Raw genomic sequence first — 18,428 nt, forward strand, 5'->3', positions numbered from 1 at the left:
ATAAGTCTGTCCATCCAAGCTTGTCCATAAGTCCATAAGACTTATGTCCATAAGTCTGTCCATCCAAGCTTAGATTAAATATATCTAGAGAACGGTGGTATCCAAAGGTAATTAACTTTTTGTGGTCCTATGTCGGATCAAGTCCGACAATACAATTTTCCCTTTCTGGTCTGAAGTCGGACCCTGTTCGACAAAAATACGTCAGGCACTAGACAGTCGTTTTTTCTCTGGAAAAAAAGCCAAGAAAACCTTTAAATGGCCGAGTGATACCGATGGGAGCCGAGAGAAGCCAAAAAGGGGAGGATCTGAGCAATACACAGTCCTTGCACCACAGACCTAACACGGACATAAACAAACAAGACAGCTGCTTTCGCATCCAGAGCTCAAAAGAATATCACGGACATTTGCCAAGCTTTTTGAGATGTTATAGTAATAAAATAATGACTTGGATCGCATTATTGAGGATTGAGGATAAAATGAGTGATCAGGAGATGATTTATCATCCGTATGCACGACTATGAAGAGGATAAATACCACTAACAAGGGGTGGGGCGGGGCTGGAGATGCAGTACTGAGTGTACTGTTTATATCCAGTGCCTTTTAAACCTGTTTTACTGTGAATAATTACTTTTAAACAGCGCGTGTAAAATCAATAGCGCGTGTGAAAATAAATTGGACCTGACGCGCCTCACAGGCGCTGATTAAATGGACCGCTAAGGGTTAAATCTGAAGAGGTCATTACTTCGTAGACGCTATTAAGAGTCTCAGAATCTAGGGGTATGAAGGTGCCCTGTCTATTTGTCTGTATGTGAAACTTAACGTCAATGAACGTCACTTAGACATTTCTGATGTTTCTCTTATGGAAGTCAATGTATTACACAGCACTGCCTGTTTCTTTTGGGATAACCCACGAAAGCAAAGAAAAAAGGTTCATATTCCAGCCACACATTGAAAGCAACGCATTTGGGAATGTTCTAAGAAATAATACAACTTTGGAGGTGTGGTGGAAAGAGATTCCTTTTTTTAAAAACAGGAACCCCCCTAAAAACATTGCTTCTGGAATATTTTAGAGCACGAGAAGACACCTGAGCTTGTAAAACAATTTTAACAGACTCCTGCCAAACTTTATTTTTTCATTTAAAGGGTTTTAAAAAGCATGGGGTGTAGTTATTTAGGCAATAGTGGAAAGCAGTTGACCCTAGGGAATTATAACCCCTGCCTGTCATTATAGCTGACCCTCGAGGCAATAGTTTCCCATTATAACCCCTTAATTACAGTCCGTGCTGGATAATATATACTTAGAAATGCAGGATGGTAATCCTCAAAAAGTAACCTAAGAAACACATGCTTGTGTTAAATACATTGCAATTACTAACTGCATGTTCATGTAAAACAGTGGTTTTCAAACCCGGTCCTGGGGACCCACTGTGTCTGCTGGTTTTCATTCCAGCTGAGCTCTCATTTACTTAACTAGGCCCTTAACTGAACTGATAATTTGCTTAACTGAACTTTTTACTTGTTTTCAGGTCCTAAACAGTTGCAGATTTCAAGTTAGCTGTAACATTTTATGTTTGTGACTTGAACTGTTTAGGAGCTGAGAACAATTAAAAAGGTCTAGTTAAGCAAATTATAATTTCAATTAAGGGTCTAGTTCAGTAATTGAGAGCTCAGTTGGAACGAAAACCAGCAGACACATGGGGTCCCCAGGACGGGTTGAAAACCACTGATGTAAAGCACTTGGATTTCTTACAGGTCACAGTTAAGGTAAGAAGGTTGCTTTTTTGTTTCGTTTTTATAATTTTACTGAACCCCCAGTAGGTCTCTGCTTTGGTTTGAAGAAGATTAATTATATGATTATCCAGTTCTAGCATTAGATAGTAGAATTAGCAAAATTTTGTAGCGGTCTCGGTTCCTGCAGGCAGGCGCATCACACAGGGTGAGGCAATCCACACACAGGTGGAGGGCGGGTACGAACCCGGGACCTCTCGCACTGAAGCATAGCGCCAATACCGCTGTGCAAAAGAGCCAGCTCCTTTGCAAGGAGCGTATATCGGGCTTATGTCTTCCTGTGTGATTACGTCACCTACCAGCCCAGCTGCTGTCTCCCCCTGTGCACGCTACAATATGTTTTACCAAGAACATCCCTGAATTAACAGTCAAAAACTGGTTATTACCTAATGAACTGTATAATCCTAAAACTAACCTACCTCTTACCTTAACACACACACACACGCACACACGCATATGGAGCAGTAAAATAATACAAAAACAATTATGTAATTTGGTCAGTATTGAAGATTTACAGTCAATTTAGGCTATATAAATTTAAAGGCCTTCCACTAATTGACTGTTTTGAAAATGTCATGTTTTTTTTAAAGAGTAAGATAACAAAATAGTATACAGTATACTAAATAAGGAGGCAAGAGGCTAATAAAACCTAATTCAGAATGCTACATTTTGGGAGAGGAAACCTATTACACTATCTTATACTTAAGGCTTTAAAAATCCCTTAACAAACCACAACCATAATCACCTTTTAGAGGCCTTGCCACTCAATGTGATAACATGCAAGCTGAATGTCAAATGTCAAGACCCAGGTTAGGGAAAGAGAAAGGCTGTAGTGATCTAGTCCTGTAAGTATGTTTGAATCACATGAACCCCAGAGATAGAAGAGTAAAACAAAGAGTGAATATGAAGTTATCAAATGAAGCAACATACCCTCCAAGTCGACGCTAAACAAATTAATTCCTCTAAAAGGTGAGTGATTTATTACGTTATTTTGTTATACTGTATAGGCCTTTATTAACTAGATATTAAAACACGAGGAACCTGATTTTGATTCACGTATACACAGAAAACAACAAAAACAATTCTGGGAAAAGGACTGTGACTAGCTTAGTGTGAAATAACCTTGATACAATTACCATATCGTAGGTGTTTAATAAAATAAACTGTACAAAAGACACGAGGCAAAGACGGCGATATACATGGTGTTCAATGATTAAAGTTCACAGACAGAAAATGTTAACTGGCGTGAACCCTCCCTTTAATTTGAGAAATTTCTGCACGTACAGTGCAGGCGATATCTACTTTTTTTCATGTCTACCAATTTCCTGTGACACCGTGCTTCCCGTTGTTTGTTTACAGGGTGTGTGTATCCTATGAGTGATTAATTACAATTAGGTACGGCACTTGAGAGACTCCACTAATGTGATTTATAGAGTCAATGGGTTCCTTGTGTGCCGCTCTTGGGTATAAATAGTTTATTTTACAAGTTGTGGAACAGCTGCTGCTGTAATTTCACACTAACAGAAAATACATTAATCCATTGAGTTCTTTATGAATTTATTTATTGAATGTTTCATTTTTGCAGCATCATCTTAATCAATCTATCTATCTATGTTAACATGCTCTGATGTAGACAATATGTCGTAAGCTTTATTTATTTTTACCTTGTTCTTAAATAAAATATGAATAATTTAGAGACACTGGGATTTAAGTTTTTCATTACGTGAGAGTTGCCGTCTTCATTCTTCAGTGGTGGAAACATCATACGAAGTATTTTGTACACATCATTTAGAAAAAAATAAGTTTGTCTGCATTGCTTGACCTGGTGATTGTTGAGACATAATCTTAGTTGCTTGTCTCCCAGCAACTACTTGCAGCAGTTGTAGGTTATATATCATATATCTAAGCTCTGTTGAAGCAAAACAGGGGTGGGCTTTATTTCCAAAGGGTTTTGGTTTTAATTATTAATTAAAGCATCAGGACACCACACCATTAACATAACTGAATATAAACTGTACACAGGTTGTTTAAAACGTATACACCTCAGGCCTTGGACACTACCAGTATATATTTCATAAGAAGTAAGTAGCTTTGAGAAACATGAACATGACATTAAACAAATAGAATACAATGTAAATATTCTATTTACAGTTTCAAGGTTACACAGCTTTATAAAACAAGCAAATAAAGGTATAATGAACCTGTTGCCAGTCGCCTTGGGACCAAACCTACTTTCAGTTTCTCAAGCAGATCACCTCTTTCCCAAGGTTAATCTGCCCACTTAGTGACCTCAATAAATACGTAGCTAATTTAAACCATGTGGCAGCAAATTGAAAACATGGACTTTAAAACTGTGTATTTTCTTTTTCATGTTGTAATTTCTCCCTGGAGATATGCTGAAACAGCATGATTATGTCAATGAGAGATGTGGTGTATTTTTGTATTAAATACCTTATAATAAATCCCTTGAAAGCTGTAGGCTACTTCTCTTAATGTTTGGCTGTGTCACTATTTTGCCCAGTGTCCCAGCATCAAAGTGTTATAAAACATGTTTTTGTTTCTGTACAATATTTTAAATGTATTTATTCTTGAGTAAACTTTTTTTTTTTTTTTTTTTTTAAACCAAGAAATAGTGCTTACCGATCGTACACTGATTAATTCTCTGACTAGGAACTATAAAGGGGTGATGCTTTGATACATTAAACCTCAGTTTGATGAATATTATTTGAGCCATTAACTTGCAAGACTTTGGTAACTTCACATGACAATTAGTGCAGGCAGTTAAACAGTAGCATACATAAGACATGCAGTACAGTTTACACTGAAGCATTTGTCTAGAATTCGAGTCTTTGTTTTGTTGTCAATGATATCATTCTGAGGAGCGCTGTGAGTGTTCAGTGTGAACAGAACAGGTTTTCTAGTCTACAGGTGAATGTACTGTGGAAGAGTAGGGGGAGGAAATGTGACAGGGCACAATAAGAAATGTGTGTTTGTGGCTGCCTCTGCACAGCCACAGGTGATGGTAATTGTGTTTAATTGTATTTAGTTAAGTGATTAATTGAGTGAATGATGGTTGATTGAAAAGTGTGGAATGTGGCCAGGTGGTAAATGAGTGATTGGTTGTCAATTGATGAGATGTTAAATCAATGCCCTGTTGTAAAGTGCTTTGTGATGGTGGTCCACTATGAAAGGTGCTAGATAAAAATAAATATATTATTGTAAGAGACACCATTATCTATTACCACAATAAAGTAGCCTTATTTGCCCAAAATACAAACTTTTGGCCACGCTTTATTTTAAAGGCGTCTTTTTTTTGTTTATTAACTGTTAACAAACAGCTAATAAACATGTTAATGTAGATTATTTATTTTCTGTTAACTGTTATATAATATATAATAGGCCAGCTAAAACTGCAAACACCAGAGCCCTATGGATGATCAGTGAAACACCAAAGCCCTATGGATGATCAATACCCAGTCGATCATATGCTTGAAATCAGTTCACATTTTTACTGTAGTAATGTTTAGCAAATTAAATCAGGACTTTATTAACCCTAACCCTTAGCTAAAAATGAACGTTTGTTAACAGTTAATAAATTAAAAAAAACTAAAATAAAGCGTGACCAAACTTTCTTCATGCTTCTTTCTTTTAAAACCCACATTGTGTACAGACCTTGCTTTTTTACATTAACAGTAGAAGGCCTACATTGTATTTGTAGGTATATGTTGTATGGTACTTTAGGTACAAAGCACCTGTCAGAATTGCCCTAATAGTGGGTTGGACCACATAGCTAAAGGCACATTGTACAAGTGGAGACATGCCCAGTGTTGAAGATTTCTGTGATGTTGACCACTGTAGTATATCTATTACTTGTCACAATATGTTGCACACATCAGTGGACTCAATTCACCTGCTTGCAACCACAGGGTTGTTTTTCTATAAGCATACGGGCCGGGAGACTGTATTGATGGTCAGTACAGCCATTGCATTGGGCTGGATGCATGGGCGACCATTATCCTTGTGAAGTAGTTGAGATCCTTCTGTTTTACAACTGTTGTTGCTTCATTTTATATTGCTCAGTCTATGTACAATGAGCTTCCTAAAACTTCAAGGCAAATGACACATCACTGGGACAAAACCAATGAAATGGGCAATATCTGAAAACAGACGTAAGATTGTTTTTAGAGTAACAAACACAGTAACTACTGAACTAACGTATCTGGAAAATAAACTTGGTTTTAGTTTTATTTTCGCATTGATTGATCGAATCTTTATAGAATGATAAGAAAACTGGATTGTAAAATTAATATTAATTACATGTAGAAGAAAATATAATTTTGTGGATCCCAATCCAGGTCTTTCAAGAACCATGGTGGTGGTTCTCGAGGTGAGAATAAGAGAGTTTATGTGAGGAGGGGACAGACTTAACTGAATTCGAGAGGAACATCACTGATTCTTGCCAAAGCATCATTAGTTTGTGGTGACAGATATCTCTCTTCACTTAAGTGCCTGCGCTAAGGGAAGCAAGGCAGCCTGAACTTGGACAGTTAGTCACTGTTCTGTCTGTAATGATAGAAGACACAGGCTCTTGCCATGCGCTCCCTGGACTGAAAGAGATATTGTTTAAAAAAGAAAAAAGGCGCGTGGGCAGCCAGTTGAACAAACAAATGCACATCACCAGAAGAAGCATTCAGCTTTCTTTTCTCATGATCTTCTTTTGGACGTCATTAACCTTACCAGCATTTGCTAGACCCCCCCCCCCCCCAAAGGAAATGTATTTGCAGAAAGAGCCGTTCAGCTTGAAAAATGTGCATTTCATCCCCCATCTGCAATTTCCACTGACCATAACTGCTAAGAAGTCCTTAGCATCAGATGCCGAAATGAATAAAGCCAGAATGAAAAAGCTAGATCCATCCTGATGGGTTTGAGTATACATAGCTGTGTTAGGGCAGCAGTGTGGAGTAGTGGTTAGGGTGCTGGACTCTTGACCGGAGGGTCGTGGGTTCAATCCCAGGTGGGGGACACTGCTGCTGTACCCTTGAGCAAGGTACTTTACCTAGATTGCTCCAGTAAAAACCCAACTGTATAAATGGGTAATTGTATATAAAAAAAATGTGATATCTTGTAACAATTGTAAGTCGCCCTGGATAAGGGTGTCTGCTAAGAAATAAATAATAATTATGAACAGTAATTCAAATATTTTTTCAGACTTGTACCAATTGGCTGCCAATCCGAGCTACCCCTGATGTTTTCCAGACCCTTTCCCAAAGCAGGACAAAATGGGATGGGTGGAACCACATCACAAAACTGACCAATCAAGTGGGAGGGTGGCCATAAACATTTATTCCTCAGTCATGGTGAGCAGGTTTCTCTGTGCATTAATATTCTTGTATCTTTTTTTTTTTTTTGTAACAAAAATTGTTCGGATTGTTGGAAGCAAAGCAAAAGCGTCCAACCTTTCAGTTTTGTAAACAACTGAAAGCGATCTTGCTAGGAAAGAACCAACACCATCTGCTGAAAACTTACATTGCATAGAAACAGTCTTATCACTCAACTCGGGTAGACTATTAATGGGGGTTCAGGAGGAATGTGGGAGAACCTGGATCCACTCAGATTGGTGGTCAGTCGTGCTCATGGAAATCCAGTGAGTGGAGCTGAATCAGCAAGCACGTTTTTCCTTTCTGATCACTCAGCCGAGTGACTCTTATGGGATACTGTTCAGTTATCCCAAGATGGGAACTGAAAGGGTAAGCTTCTGGAGCACAGTCATCACACTTTATTTTCATTTCTTTTATATGTGTCTCAAATACAGTTATGGCCAAAAGTTTTGCATCACCTAGAATTTTAGTATTGAGACATAATTAAAAACAAACAAACAAACAAAAAAACTATATGAACATAATTTAGGTATTTTATTTAACATAATGTAATCAAAGAAATTACAAATGATATTGCAAAAGTAGTACAGTATTTCATGTTAGAATTTGAAATGCCCCATTTGTAAATGTCAGTTTTTCGTAAAGTATGTGGAAATATACAAAGCAGTGTGTAATTCAATATGTTAATGTAACATTAATCAGGTAGCAGGTTTCATTCGACTCTATAAAGCAAAATTATTTAATTCTATAAGGTGATGCAAATTTTTGTCCATAGTTGTACAGCACATTATATTTAATTAAACCTGTGCTACACAGCTTGTTTTTGTTTCTACTGAAAGACTTCTATTTATTCCAGCCTGATGAATAAACACTGCAAAGAGTGGTTTAAATAACATCTGAAAATAACTGTTCTGAAATAAATAAATAGTGTGCTTTGTGCTGTGGTGCGCACAGGAAATACTCATAGCATAGAAATACATTGCTGAGATCAAAAGGATTTGTGTTTTGGGGAAACATGCTGTGATTATAGTAGATAACTGGCTTTTACTCTTCAGGATTTCTTTGTTCAGGTGAACTATAATCAAACCACTTAACACAATGTTGAGTGCTTGGCAATACAGGCTTATTATAATCCATCCAAAAAAATATGCAAAATGTATAAATATACATACAATCTATTTATTATTCTAACCTGTATTGTTAGGAACAACAGCACGGTCTCTTCTGAGGAAACCGAGAGTCATGGTAGACAATTTCACCAGGTGTTTATCGACAGGAGAAATAGAAGTCAAGAAGTGGAAAAGAAATCTTCTTGTTCCTCCTGTTCTCCTTGTTGAGGTGGCCAAACACGGTTTATTTTAGGGTACACTTGCTGTTGCATTATAACAGCTACCTTAGTTCCTGGTGGATTGTCATTTAATTACTAAGTCCATCTTGTAGACATCTTTATAGGCCTGAACTCTTTGTTCTTGTTGTTATTTTTTACCCTTTGCTGCCCAGTATTCAATATATTTGACACTGAGAAAATAAGCATTGAATAGGTATGGGGACATACCCAGGGCAGTAAAGGGTTAATAATGTAGGGGTAGGTTGTAGGTTGTAACATTTAGATCGATAGGTCCCCCTGCTGGGGATGTTGTAAACTTTCACCTCTTGTTCAGTTCTTTGTTTTATTCCCGGTAATTAATTTTTTCAGAGGAGACAAAAAATATATTAAAAAATATTCATGCATTTAAAAGAACATTAGCAACAAAACACACAACAAATAAAATTGGCACTTTTATTTTAAGGCTTTGTTTTTAGCCCAGTGACTACATCTGCACAACAAAAACAATAACAAATAAAAGATTTGCCACTTTTTTGCTTTGTCTGGCATCATAAGATCTATTTTAGTACAAAAGTCATGTTGTGTCTTAAATTCTGTGTGTTGTCCTTTATAATGTAAGGATCTGTGCAATGTTATCAATTTGTCAGAGCAAAACAGACTTCACGATCTTGTAGTTCATGTGGGAATATTCAGATTTTTATCTGTATTTATTGACACCCATCTTTTTGAGGTGTTTCACACCAGTATTTAAAAAACACAAAAAACAAGGTTCATTTTGTACATGTCACTCATGAAGGCAAAAATGTTAACGTTTACCTTCAAAGTATTATCACTTATTCTTTCAGTCCCACTTGATCAAACACTTTTATTCAGACAGACACACCTAATGTAATCGCTTTCTTTCCTTCAACTGATGTCAGCAAAATTTAGCAGGAAAATGTTGTGCTACTTTGTGGCATTTATATAGCTTACAATTGGGGGCCATCTAGTGCCAATTGAGCAACAGTACAGCCTCTACCTATTCTGAAATACATTTAACTGTTTCAATGCTCTCTAAGGTATGTTTTTGTAAAATAAGGCTGTATGACCTACATGTGTAATCACAACTTTCTGAACAATGACCTTGGCTTCTTGAGGACCTGCACTCTGAAATGCACCCCCCCCCCCCCCCCCCCAAAACAAAACAAAACAAAACAAAACAACAAAGACCTGACTATTTAAATATTATAATGCAATTTCTGTATAATCTTTCTGGCTTTGTGTATTGAAAAGCATTGTTTTGAATTTGAGTTGGGAGGCAGTATACCCAGGCTTGGCATTCAAAGGAATCCATCAATCTGGCTATGCAAATGAATCACTGACGTGAATTATTTTGTATATAAAAGCTGCATCTCCCTGTTCCAAATCACATTCAGTAATGAAGGGTAAGACAGCAGATATGACAGGCAAGCACTTTCCAATGTTGCACAAGAACAACGTTTCACAAGGAAAAAGATATGCAGACTACTTTGGGCCATTTTGGAGCAGACTTCACTGTAGATTTCTACCATATAATATCCCTGAATTACAAGGTAATCATTGAGGAATGGCCATTCATCCCTCCTTTTCATGTGGAATCGCTTTGTGGTATTGATTTATGTCTATTAACAAAAACAATAGAGAACAATGGTTTTGAAAAGGGGAGATTTATTGGAATTTTTGCATGTAAACATTTTGAGAGAGCCTGTGGAGATACAGAATTCCCTATATAATACGTTTTCAAGTAACTGTAGCGAACCACCAAACTAAAGCTTTCTCGATGAACAGCAGACTACTATATAGCTTGAATTGTTGTACCATTAAAGCATAGTGAAAAATAAATAAATAAAAACCATAAAAGCACTAAAAGGTAATCCCTTCCTTTGCTGTAGCTCGGTTTCACTCAAATGGTCAGCTGCATTAGAAGTGATCACACTCCAAGCAGATTTGTTTTCACTTTTCTTAAAACTACAGTGTATATAGTTAAAGTATAAAAAAGAAAATATCTAAAATAGGTTTTAGAAGTAAGAGGGAGTGATTAGAAAAGAAAATGGATTTTGAAATGTTGGGTAAAACTAATCACTTAACCACTTGAAAATGTCACATTAACTGCCCTGCATAAGAAAAGACGCATTCATAACACTCACATTTCAGTTACTTTGTAAACGTTTCAGTGATTTCAGTTTAGATTTTAGAAACTATTAATATCAAGATCTGTTTTATTTTCCCTGGATCTCTTCTGCAAATCCCTCAAGACCAGCGCTGACCACATACAGTATCTTGGTGAAAATGTTATATAAGCATACATATACCAGACTACACTAAAATTAACCTAAATTAAACATGCTTAAATGTTGATTACATTGTGTGAATATCTAATCAGTTCCCAGGTAATCTGTATCAAGTTTATTAGTGTTTCAACCCAAGTTAGCACTGCACCGAACATATGTTGAAATAGATGAATCCTGCATAAAAACTACACTTTTGTAACAGAATCATTTCTAACACATCGTTAAATGCTGCCAACATGTTTTTTTTCACGCAATAAAAGTGTCGGGCCAGCACGATTACACACCACATGACACAGCCACTAAAAAGAAAAGTGTCACACCACTTGCTGCTTCATCAAGGCTTGTCTTCTCTCCGAAATCCAATTCCTAGCAGAAAATAAAATGCCTACATAAAACCCCTTCAGTGGACCATTGATTACAACTGAAATACAGCAGACCTTTTCAAATATCTGGAAAAGCCCCGAGGATGTGTCGGAGGTTTCTGGTATGCGGTATGCGGTATGCGGAATCAGAGCTGGAGGTGGACAGCAATGACAGCAGGTTCTCTGTGATTGATTTCAAGCAGCCATGCAGTTCCTTCAGTTCTCTGTCTGGTCGGGACCGCTCTGCCTGTGATGCTATACGGCTGCAGATGTTTCGAAGTTCAATGCTGTCCTGTAACACAAAAACAAAAGAATGCAGAGCTTTATTTAAAACTTAAACCATTACACTTTCTTTCAAGGGGGTCCTAGCTATGATATGCAGACACAACACAAGCCGCTATAAAGTTAAATACTGTATTTCTGCAGCAACACCACCATAGAGCTCAGAAGCCAATTACAATAGGGTTGATGAAATGTAATCAACTAACAGTGCACGATTAGTGTATTTATAGTGTAAGGAATTAGATCTGGCATTGTTTATATCAGCGGTCCTCACTTTCTGGTGCTTGATAGGGCCATTCCAGTACATCTCCTGGTTTCAATCTAGTCCTGAATGATTCCACTGACCCTCAGCCAGATTAACTAAGTAATACATGGAATGGCCCCTGAGAACCACTGACTTAGATCAATTGCAGGGACAGGAATAAGACTGGGAAATTCCCGATTTTACTTTGAGCTTCAAGCCCCAGTGTATTGGTAACAATTACAAATGTGTCTTGAGCTCACAGTAAAACCTGGAATGCATCAAACTAAAAAAGCAATGGGAGCCTTATTTCAACCCTTGGATTAATTTAAAGCCCATGTGTGTATAATGCAGTTAAGCGTTTCATAAATTGAAAACACCAGATAATGCAATATGGGAAGTACGAAGCCATGTAATTTTATATATATATATATATATATATATATATATATATATATATATATATATATATATGTTAATTTGGGGAAGCATTCCTTGGCTCTCAAGTAAGTTATTTTTTCCTAAATATGTTTATATTTTATAAAACTGTAAAGGTGCAGTACCAAATAAAAAGTAAAAATCACTTCTAAAGTCAAGAGTTTACAGACTCATTACATTGAAAAAGACGAATATACAACATATGCAGTGGTTGAACATTTCCGATTTGTTATTAGCCTTTATTTCTTGCATAAAACCAAATGGGGGTTGCTGAAAAGTCTCTCATTTAAGTTTGTCATTATTTATATTATTACACTCCAATACAAAACACAGTGGGCAACCTATGGGTATTTTAGCAAGCTCAGAAAAATGTTATAATCAAAGGTCACAGCAGAACGTCTTACCTTTGAGTGAATAGAAACTCCCTGTGCCTGAAGGGGTGTGCATTGAATGCTGCGCTCAACTGCGATCAGCTGAGAAGTGATCTCCATCAATCTGGTTAGAATGCTTCGCCTAGCTTTCTGTGCGAGTGTGCGGACTGATGTCACTGGCGTCTGCCTATGATCTGTGATGTGCTTCCCTTTCCAACCCGAACCGTTAGCTTTCAAAACTCCTGCCCCAGAATTGTCAACTATCACCGGACGAGTTTCTGGTGACTGTGTGTCTTTGCTGAATTCATCCTGGTAATGACCTGCTCCAAATTCAATTCGAGTTTGATGGGCTTTCCTAAGGAACCTCAGCGCTTCGGCCTGGTGGTCTAAGGAGGAGTTCTTCGATGAAACGGACTGCATTCTTCAGGCTCGCAGCTGGGACTGGAGGAAGTTAACCAGAATAACAGCAAAAACACCTGACTGAGCCCTAACGCCTGCCGCCACCCCACTGCTGTATCTCGCGCACAGTGGGGGTGCGGTACCGCCTCAATGATTACTTATTCAATCACCTACCGATGACTTTGTTTCTTTGTTATATCCCCTGACGCATAACAATTCCCCAATTTAAGGTTAACCCCCCCCCCCCCCCACCCCCCAAAAACAGTCGTGCACTACCTTTGTTATTGATTAGATGACCAAAATGCAGATTACTGAATTACTTAACAACTGAAAAAAACCCCCATTGTTTCTCCTCTATTGAGCTTGTGCTTGCAAAAACGAGACAGACAGGTGTTCTGTTGCTGATAGGAAAATGAACCTACGTTATCTCGTCATTTTGTAGAGTCGATAACAAGTGTGTTGGACAGCTGCATCTTTTAATCCCCCTCTTAAAAAAAAAAAAAAAACTTAAAATTGCAACAGTAATAAGTAATATATCAATAACACTATTACTAAAGTACACGTCAAACACATTGCTCGAATACAACCGAACAGTACTGGATAAGGGATTTTAAATACACATTCAAATTTAAATAGTCAGAAATTAGTAACTTTATATCTTTATATCCACCTCACAATACAAGTGTGCGCTGTTTAATGTTTGACATAAAAATTCAACACCATACTTAAAATGTAATTAAATCGGTTCAAATGTATTGATTTTAACATGGCCCTCGTTGTATAATGAAAGGATATTTGAATTTGAAAACAAAACAAAACACAAATTACACACACACACACATACATATGCATTAATTTAAATATTGTTCATAGTCCTTTGGGGTGAATTAGCAATATATCCTACGGTAATTACAGTAAGTGAGGATAATAATAATAATAATAATAATAATAATAATAATAATAATAATAATAATAATAATAATAATAAAAAGAAACATGATTTTTAAAAGCTCAAATAAAAACCTAATGCAACACCGTATGCACATTTTAGCGTTGAATGTTTGACAAATGAATTTACAAATCTGATAAATTATCAAAATAAATAAATAACAATATATAGTATAAAAATACTAAAATATGTTTTGTTTGTTGAATACTATTGTAGTGATCTCGGTTAACGCAGGCAGGCGCATCACAGAGGGCGAGGCAATCTACACAGAGGCGGAGGGCGGGCGCGAACCCGGGACCGCAGTAAAGCATAGCGCCCGCCCGGCCAAAACGTACAAAATCAGTCACGTTAGATTACGATGTTAAAACAACGACACCTAATCACGCGCACACACTCAGCCATGGTTTAGGGCTCCAGGCACACACGACAAAATAAAAACAGAGGCACCAAAAAAACAAGCAAATCTATTCCATTTATTTGCACATCACACTAAGTACATAAAACACTGTATAGCATGCAAGTTAACATGTTTTACAAATAACATTTATTAATGCTTGGTTATGAGACCCCAAATACACAGTTCTATTAACACATATCTAGTCTGATATATCAGTCCTATACCTCTACGCGGTGTTGTGCCAAATAGTGTCTCTTAGCATCATTTTAATAATAAAGTAATAAGCAATATATTGTATAATCGTATAGATTTTATATTTTAATTACTTTACATTCTTTGTTTTTGAAGATCAGAGAACATTGTACTGCTAATTAGTGCATTTACTAGTGTAGCGGATCCAAATACTGTCTCCATTTACCTTTTAATGTGTGTAATCCCGTGCTAAGGATGCAAAAATAGTTCTCACTGGCACTTTTTTTTATTTTTTAGAAATAAGGTTAAGATATATGGTTGTGATACTAGCAACATGTTCTACAAGAATTAAAGATGTACTGTATACGTTTGGAGCAAAACCATTGAAATGAGACAATTTTTGGCAGACAAGATTCAAAGATGGCGGAAAAAATAAACTAGGCCTGCGCAAACTAATTTGTATGCGCCCGAGTACCGGAAGAAGCAGCTCAGCCCAGCGTCTGGATGCACCTGGTCTGATCTGTCCCTCTCCGCTGGCTTCATTCCTCAATTGTATATTGTTTTGCGATGCCCACTTGCTAACTGTTGGTTATTGCATGTTATGGTTATAAGCCTGGTTTGCTTCTTTGCTATGTTTACTTCCAGTACAAGGGCTTGTTCCTGTTTCTAAGGAACACAGCAAATCCTGTTTTTGGTGTTGTTGAACTCTGCTTCGCTTGCAACTATCATTTTAGCTGCTGCAAACTGTGCAAAGTTGTTACAATGTATCAGCCAAAATATAACTACTTCCCTCTAGTTAAGTTTCCAGCTAAAGCTCATTTGCAAAGTTTGCACAATTATTTTGACCCTTCAGCGGTAAGAACTGTATAAAGATTTGATATCTACAAAAAAAAGAGTGAAAAAGAATGAAACCTGTATGGGAAAACAAGACCATATTGAGGCCTTCCATTATTCATATTTTCGAAGCTCAAAAACAATTAAGGGATTAGCTTACTGTACAAGAATCCTTCAGTAAGATTCTTTCAATGGAGTGTGACTACAGATAAAGCACACTTGGTCTTGAAAGGTCTTTCCCCTCTCCTAGAGAATCTCAGTGCTTTACTATTGAGATGTTTTAATTAACAGACCTTTCTAAAAGTAATCTTTGGAATTACCTCCCTTTACTTTGAAACATAAAACAGGGCCTGGCGATGTCTTGCATACCTAAAACATAATGTACATGTTAAGGCAAAATAATATTTTTTTTAATGAAACATCCAGAACTGTACTGTGTTGCTTTCAAGCTTTTAAAGCCTATTTTGAGGAAATTCTGTAACAACCTTGTCAATTTTAACACAGTGAATTGCCCAATACCCTCTTTTGTAGTGTCCAATCATTACTACAGTGCCTTGCGAAAGTATTCGGCCCCCTTGAACTTTGCGACCTTTTGCCACATTTCAGGCTTCAAACATAAAGATATGAAACTGTAATTTTTTGTGAAGAATCAACAACAAGTGGGACACAATCATGAAGTGGAACGAAATTTATTGGATATTTCAAACTTTTTTAACAAATAAAAAACTGAAAAATTGGGCGTGCAAAATTATTCAGCCCCCTTAAGTTAATACTTTGTAGCGCCACCTTTTGCTGCGATTACAGCTGTAAGTCGCTTGGGGTATGTCTCTATCAGTTTTGCACATCGAGAGACTGAAATTTTTGCCCATTCCTCCTTGCAAAACAGCTCGAGCTCAGTGAGGTTGGATGGAGAGCATTTGTGAACAGCAGTTTTCAGTTCTTTCCACAGATTCTCGATTGGATTCAGGTCTGGACTTTGACTTGGCCATTCTAACACCTGGATATGTTTATTTGTGAACCATTCCATTGTAGATTTTGCTTTATGTTTTGGATCATTGTCTTGTTGGAAGACAAATCTCCGTCCCAGTCTCAGGTCTTTTGCAGACTCCATCAGGTTTTCTTCCAGAATGGTCCTGTATTTGGCTCCATCCATCTTCCCATCAATTTTAACCATCTTCCCTGTCCCTGCTGAAGAAAAGCAGGCCCAAACCATGATGCTGCCACCACCATGTTTGACAGTGGGGATGGTGTGTTCAGGGTGATGAGATGTGTTGCTTTTACGCCAAACATAACGTTTTGCATTGTTGCCAAAAAGTTCGATTTTGGTTTCATCTGACCAGAGCACCTTCTTCCACATGTTTGGTGTGTCTCCCAGGTGGCTTGTGGCAAACTGTAAACGACACTTTTTATGGATATCTTTAAGAAATGGCTTTCTTCTTGCCACTCTTCCATAAAGGCCAGATTTGTGCAGTATACGACTGATTGTTGTCCTATGGACAGAGTCTCCCACCTCAGCTGTAGATCTCTGCAGTTCATCCAGAGTGATCATGGGCCTCTTGGCTGCATCTCTGATCAGTCTTCTCCTTGTATGAGCTGAAAGTTTAGAGGGACGGCCAGGTCTTGGTAGATTTGCAGTGGTCTGATACTCCTTCCATTTCAATATTATCGCTTGCACAGTGCTCCTTGGGATGTTTAAAGCTTGGGAAATCTTTTTGTATCCAAATCCGGCTTTAAACTTCTCCACAACAGTATCTCGGACCTGCCTGGTGTGTTCCTTGTTCTTCATGATGCTCTCTGCGCTTTAAACGGACCTCTGAGACTATCACAGTGCAGGTGCATTTATACGGAGACTTGATTACACACAGGTGGATTCTATTTATCATCATTAGTCATTTAGGTCAACACTGGATCATTCAGAGATCCTCACTGAACTTCTGGAGAGAGTTTGCTGCACTGAAAGTAAAGGGGCTGAATAATTTTGCACGCCCAATTTTTCAGTTTTTTATTTGTTAAAAAAGTTTGAAATATCCAATAAATTTCGTTCCACTTCATGATTGTGTCCCACTTGTTGTTGATTCTTCACAAAAAATTACAGTTTCATATCTTTATGTTTGAAGCCTGAAATGTGGCAAAAGGTCGCAAAGTTCAAGGGGGCCGAATACTTTCGCAAGGCACTGTATCTACCTTAAGATGTGGTTGTAGAAAGAAAACATGTCTTTGGAAGCTCCCTGAAATCCCCCAGCTTGCCACAGTGTAATAGTTTAGCCCTCAGCTGTATCCAAAACGTTTCTGCAGAAGTTTAAATTCACAGATTCAATTATTCTGTGATCCTAGCACCATATTAACATGTTGAAGAGAGTTCATGTAATCCTCAATCTGCACGTTTTGGGGGAGTGTCCAGAAGTACAGTGGTTGGTTTCTGAATTTAGTCTGCTTTAGTTTTCTGCCCTGGATATGTTAGCAGACACCACAGACAAAGAGAGAGTTTTTCACAACCCATTTTGCTCAGTGTAAAATGTGTAGTTTTGCATTTTTAATCATATGCTGCCTATATGCAAATGTTTACTGTAAATGATGTAACTTTCTAATCCAGCGATAAATTGGGTACACGTGGCGCTGAAAAGTTGTTAGTCTTTGGAAAACAACCAATTACAAATATAGACATTTATTTACGAAATGTGTGTAAAAGTTACATCAAATGATGTAAAACAATTTAAAATAAATAAGATTACATATATTAAAATGATCTCTAGTCTAATATTACAAAGTAGAAATAAATAAATATACATATACTGCTCATATCGTGTAAAGATTATTTTATATTATAATATTTGTATTATTTTTTATTTTATTATAAATAAATAAATAGGCGCTGTTTCTTTAAGAGGTCTTCAGCATATCATTCATGTGGCAGAAACAGATATGGGGCATACCATGTTTTGTCATGTGGAGAGACTTAAAAGACAAAGAAAGTGACACATTGATTTAACTTCCGTGTGCGGTAATGCAATTCAGGTACTATATTTAAAATTAAATATTGTAATTTTTCTAATATATATATATTTTTAATTAGGTAATGTGCTTTAGTTTAATGTTTAGTAGTAAAATAAAACTGAACACCCCTACAAGAATTTGAAAAAATATTTACCGCCATTTTTTGC

The 18,428-nt window shown here is 37.1% G+C and overlaps 1 protein-coding gene across 1 annotated transcript; it reads right to left on the reverse strand.

Annotated features, from left to right (window-relative positions):
* Nucleotides 1-10,162: 10,162 nt before the first annotated feature.
* LOC117407489 (leukemia-associated protein 7-like) lies at nucleotides 10,163-13,080 on the reverse strand. Its single transcript, XM_034012584.3, has 2 exons — nucleotides 12,530-13,080; nucleotides 10,163-11,456 (listed from the first exon to the last, which is right to left on the reverse strand). The coding sequence occupies exons 1-2, from the start codon at nucleotides 12,914-12,916 to the stop codon at nucleotides 11,244-11,246; spliced, it is 600 nt and encodes a 199-aa protein (XP_033868475.3). The 5' UTR covers nucleotides 12,917-13,080; the 3' UTR covers nucleotides 10,163-11,243.
* Nucleotides 13,081-18,428: the final 5,348 nt, after the last annotated feature.

The sequence above is a fragment of the Acipenser ruthenus genome, chromosome 8, assembly GCF_902713425.1.
Source record: "Acipenser ruthenus chromosome 8, fAciRut3.2 maternal haplotype, whole genome shotgun sequence".
NCBI classification, from domain to species: domain Eukaryota; kingdom Metazoa; phylum Chordata; class Actinopteri; order Acipenseriformes; family Acipenseridae; genus Acipenser; species Acipenser ruthenus.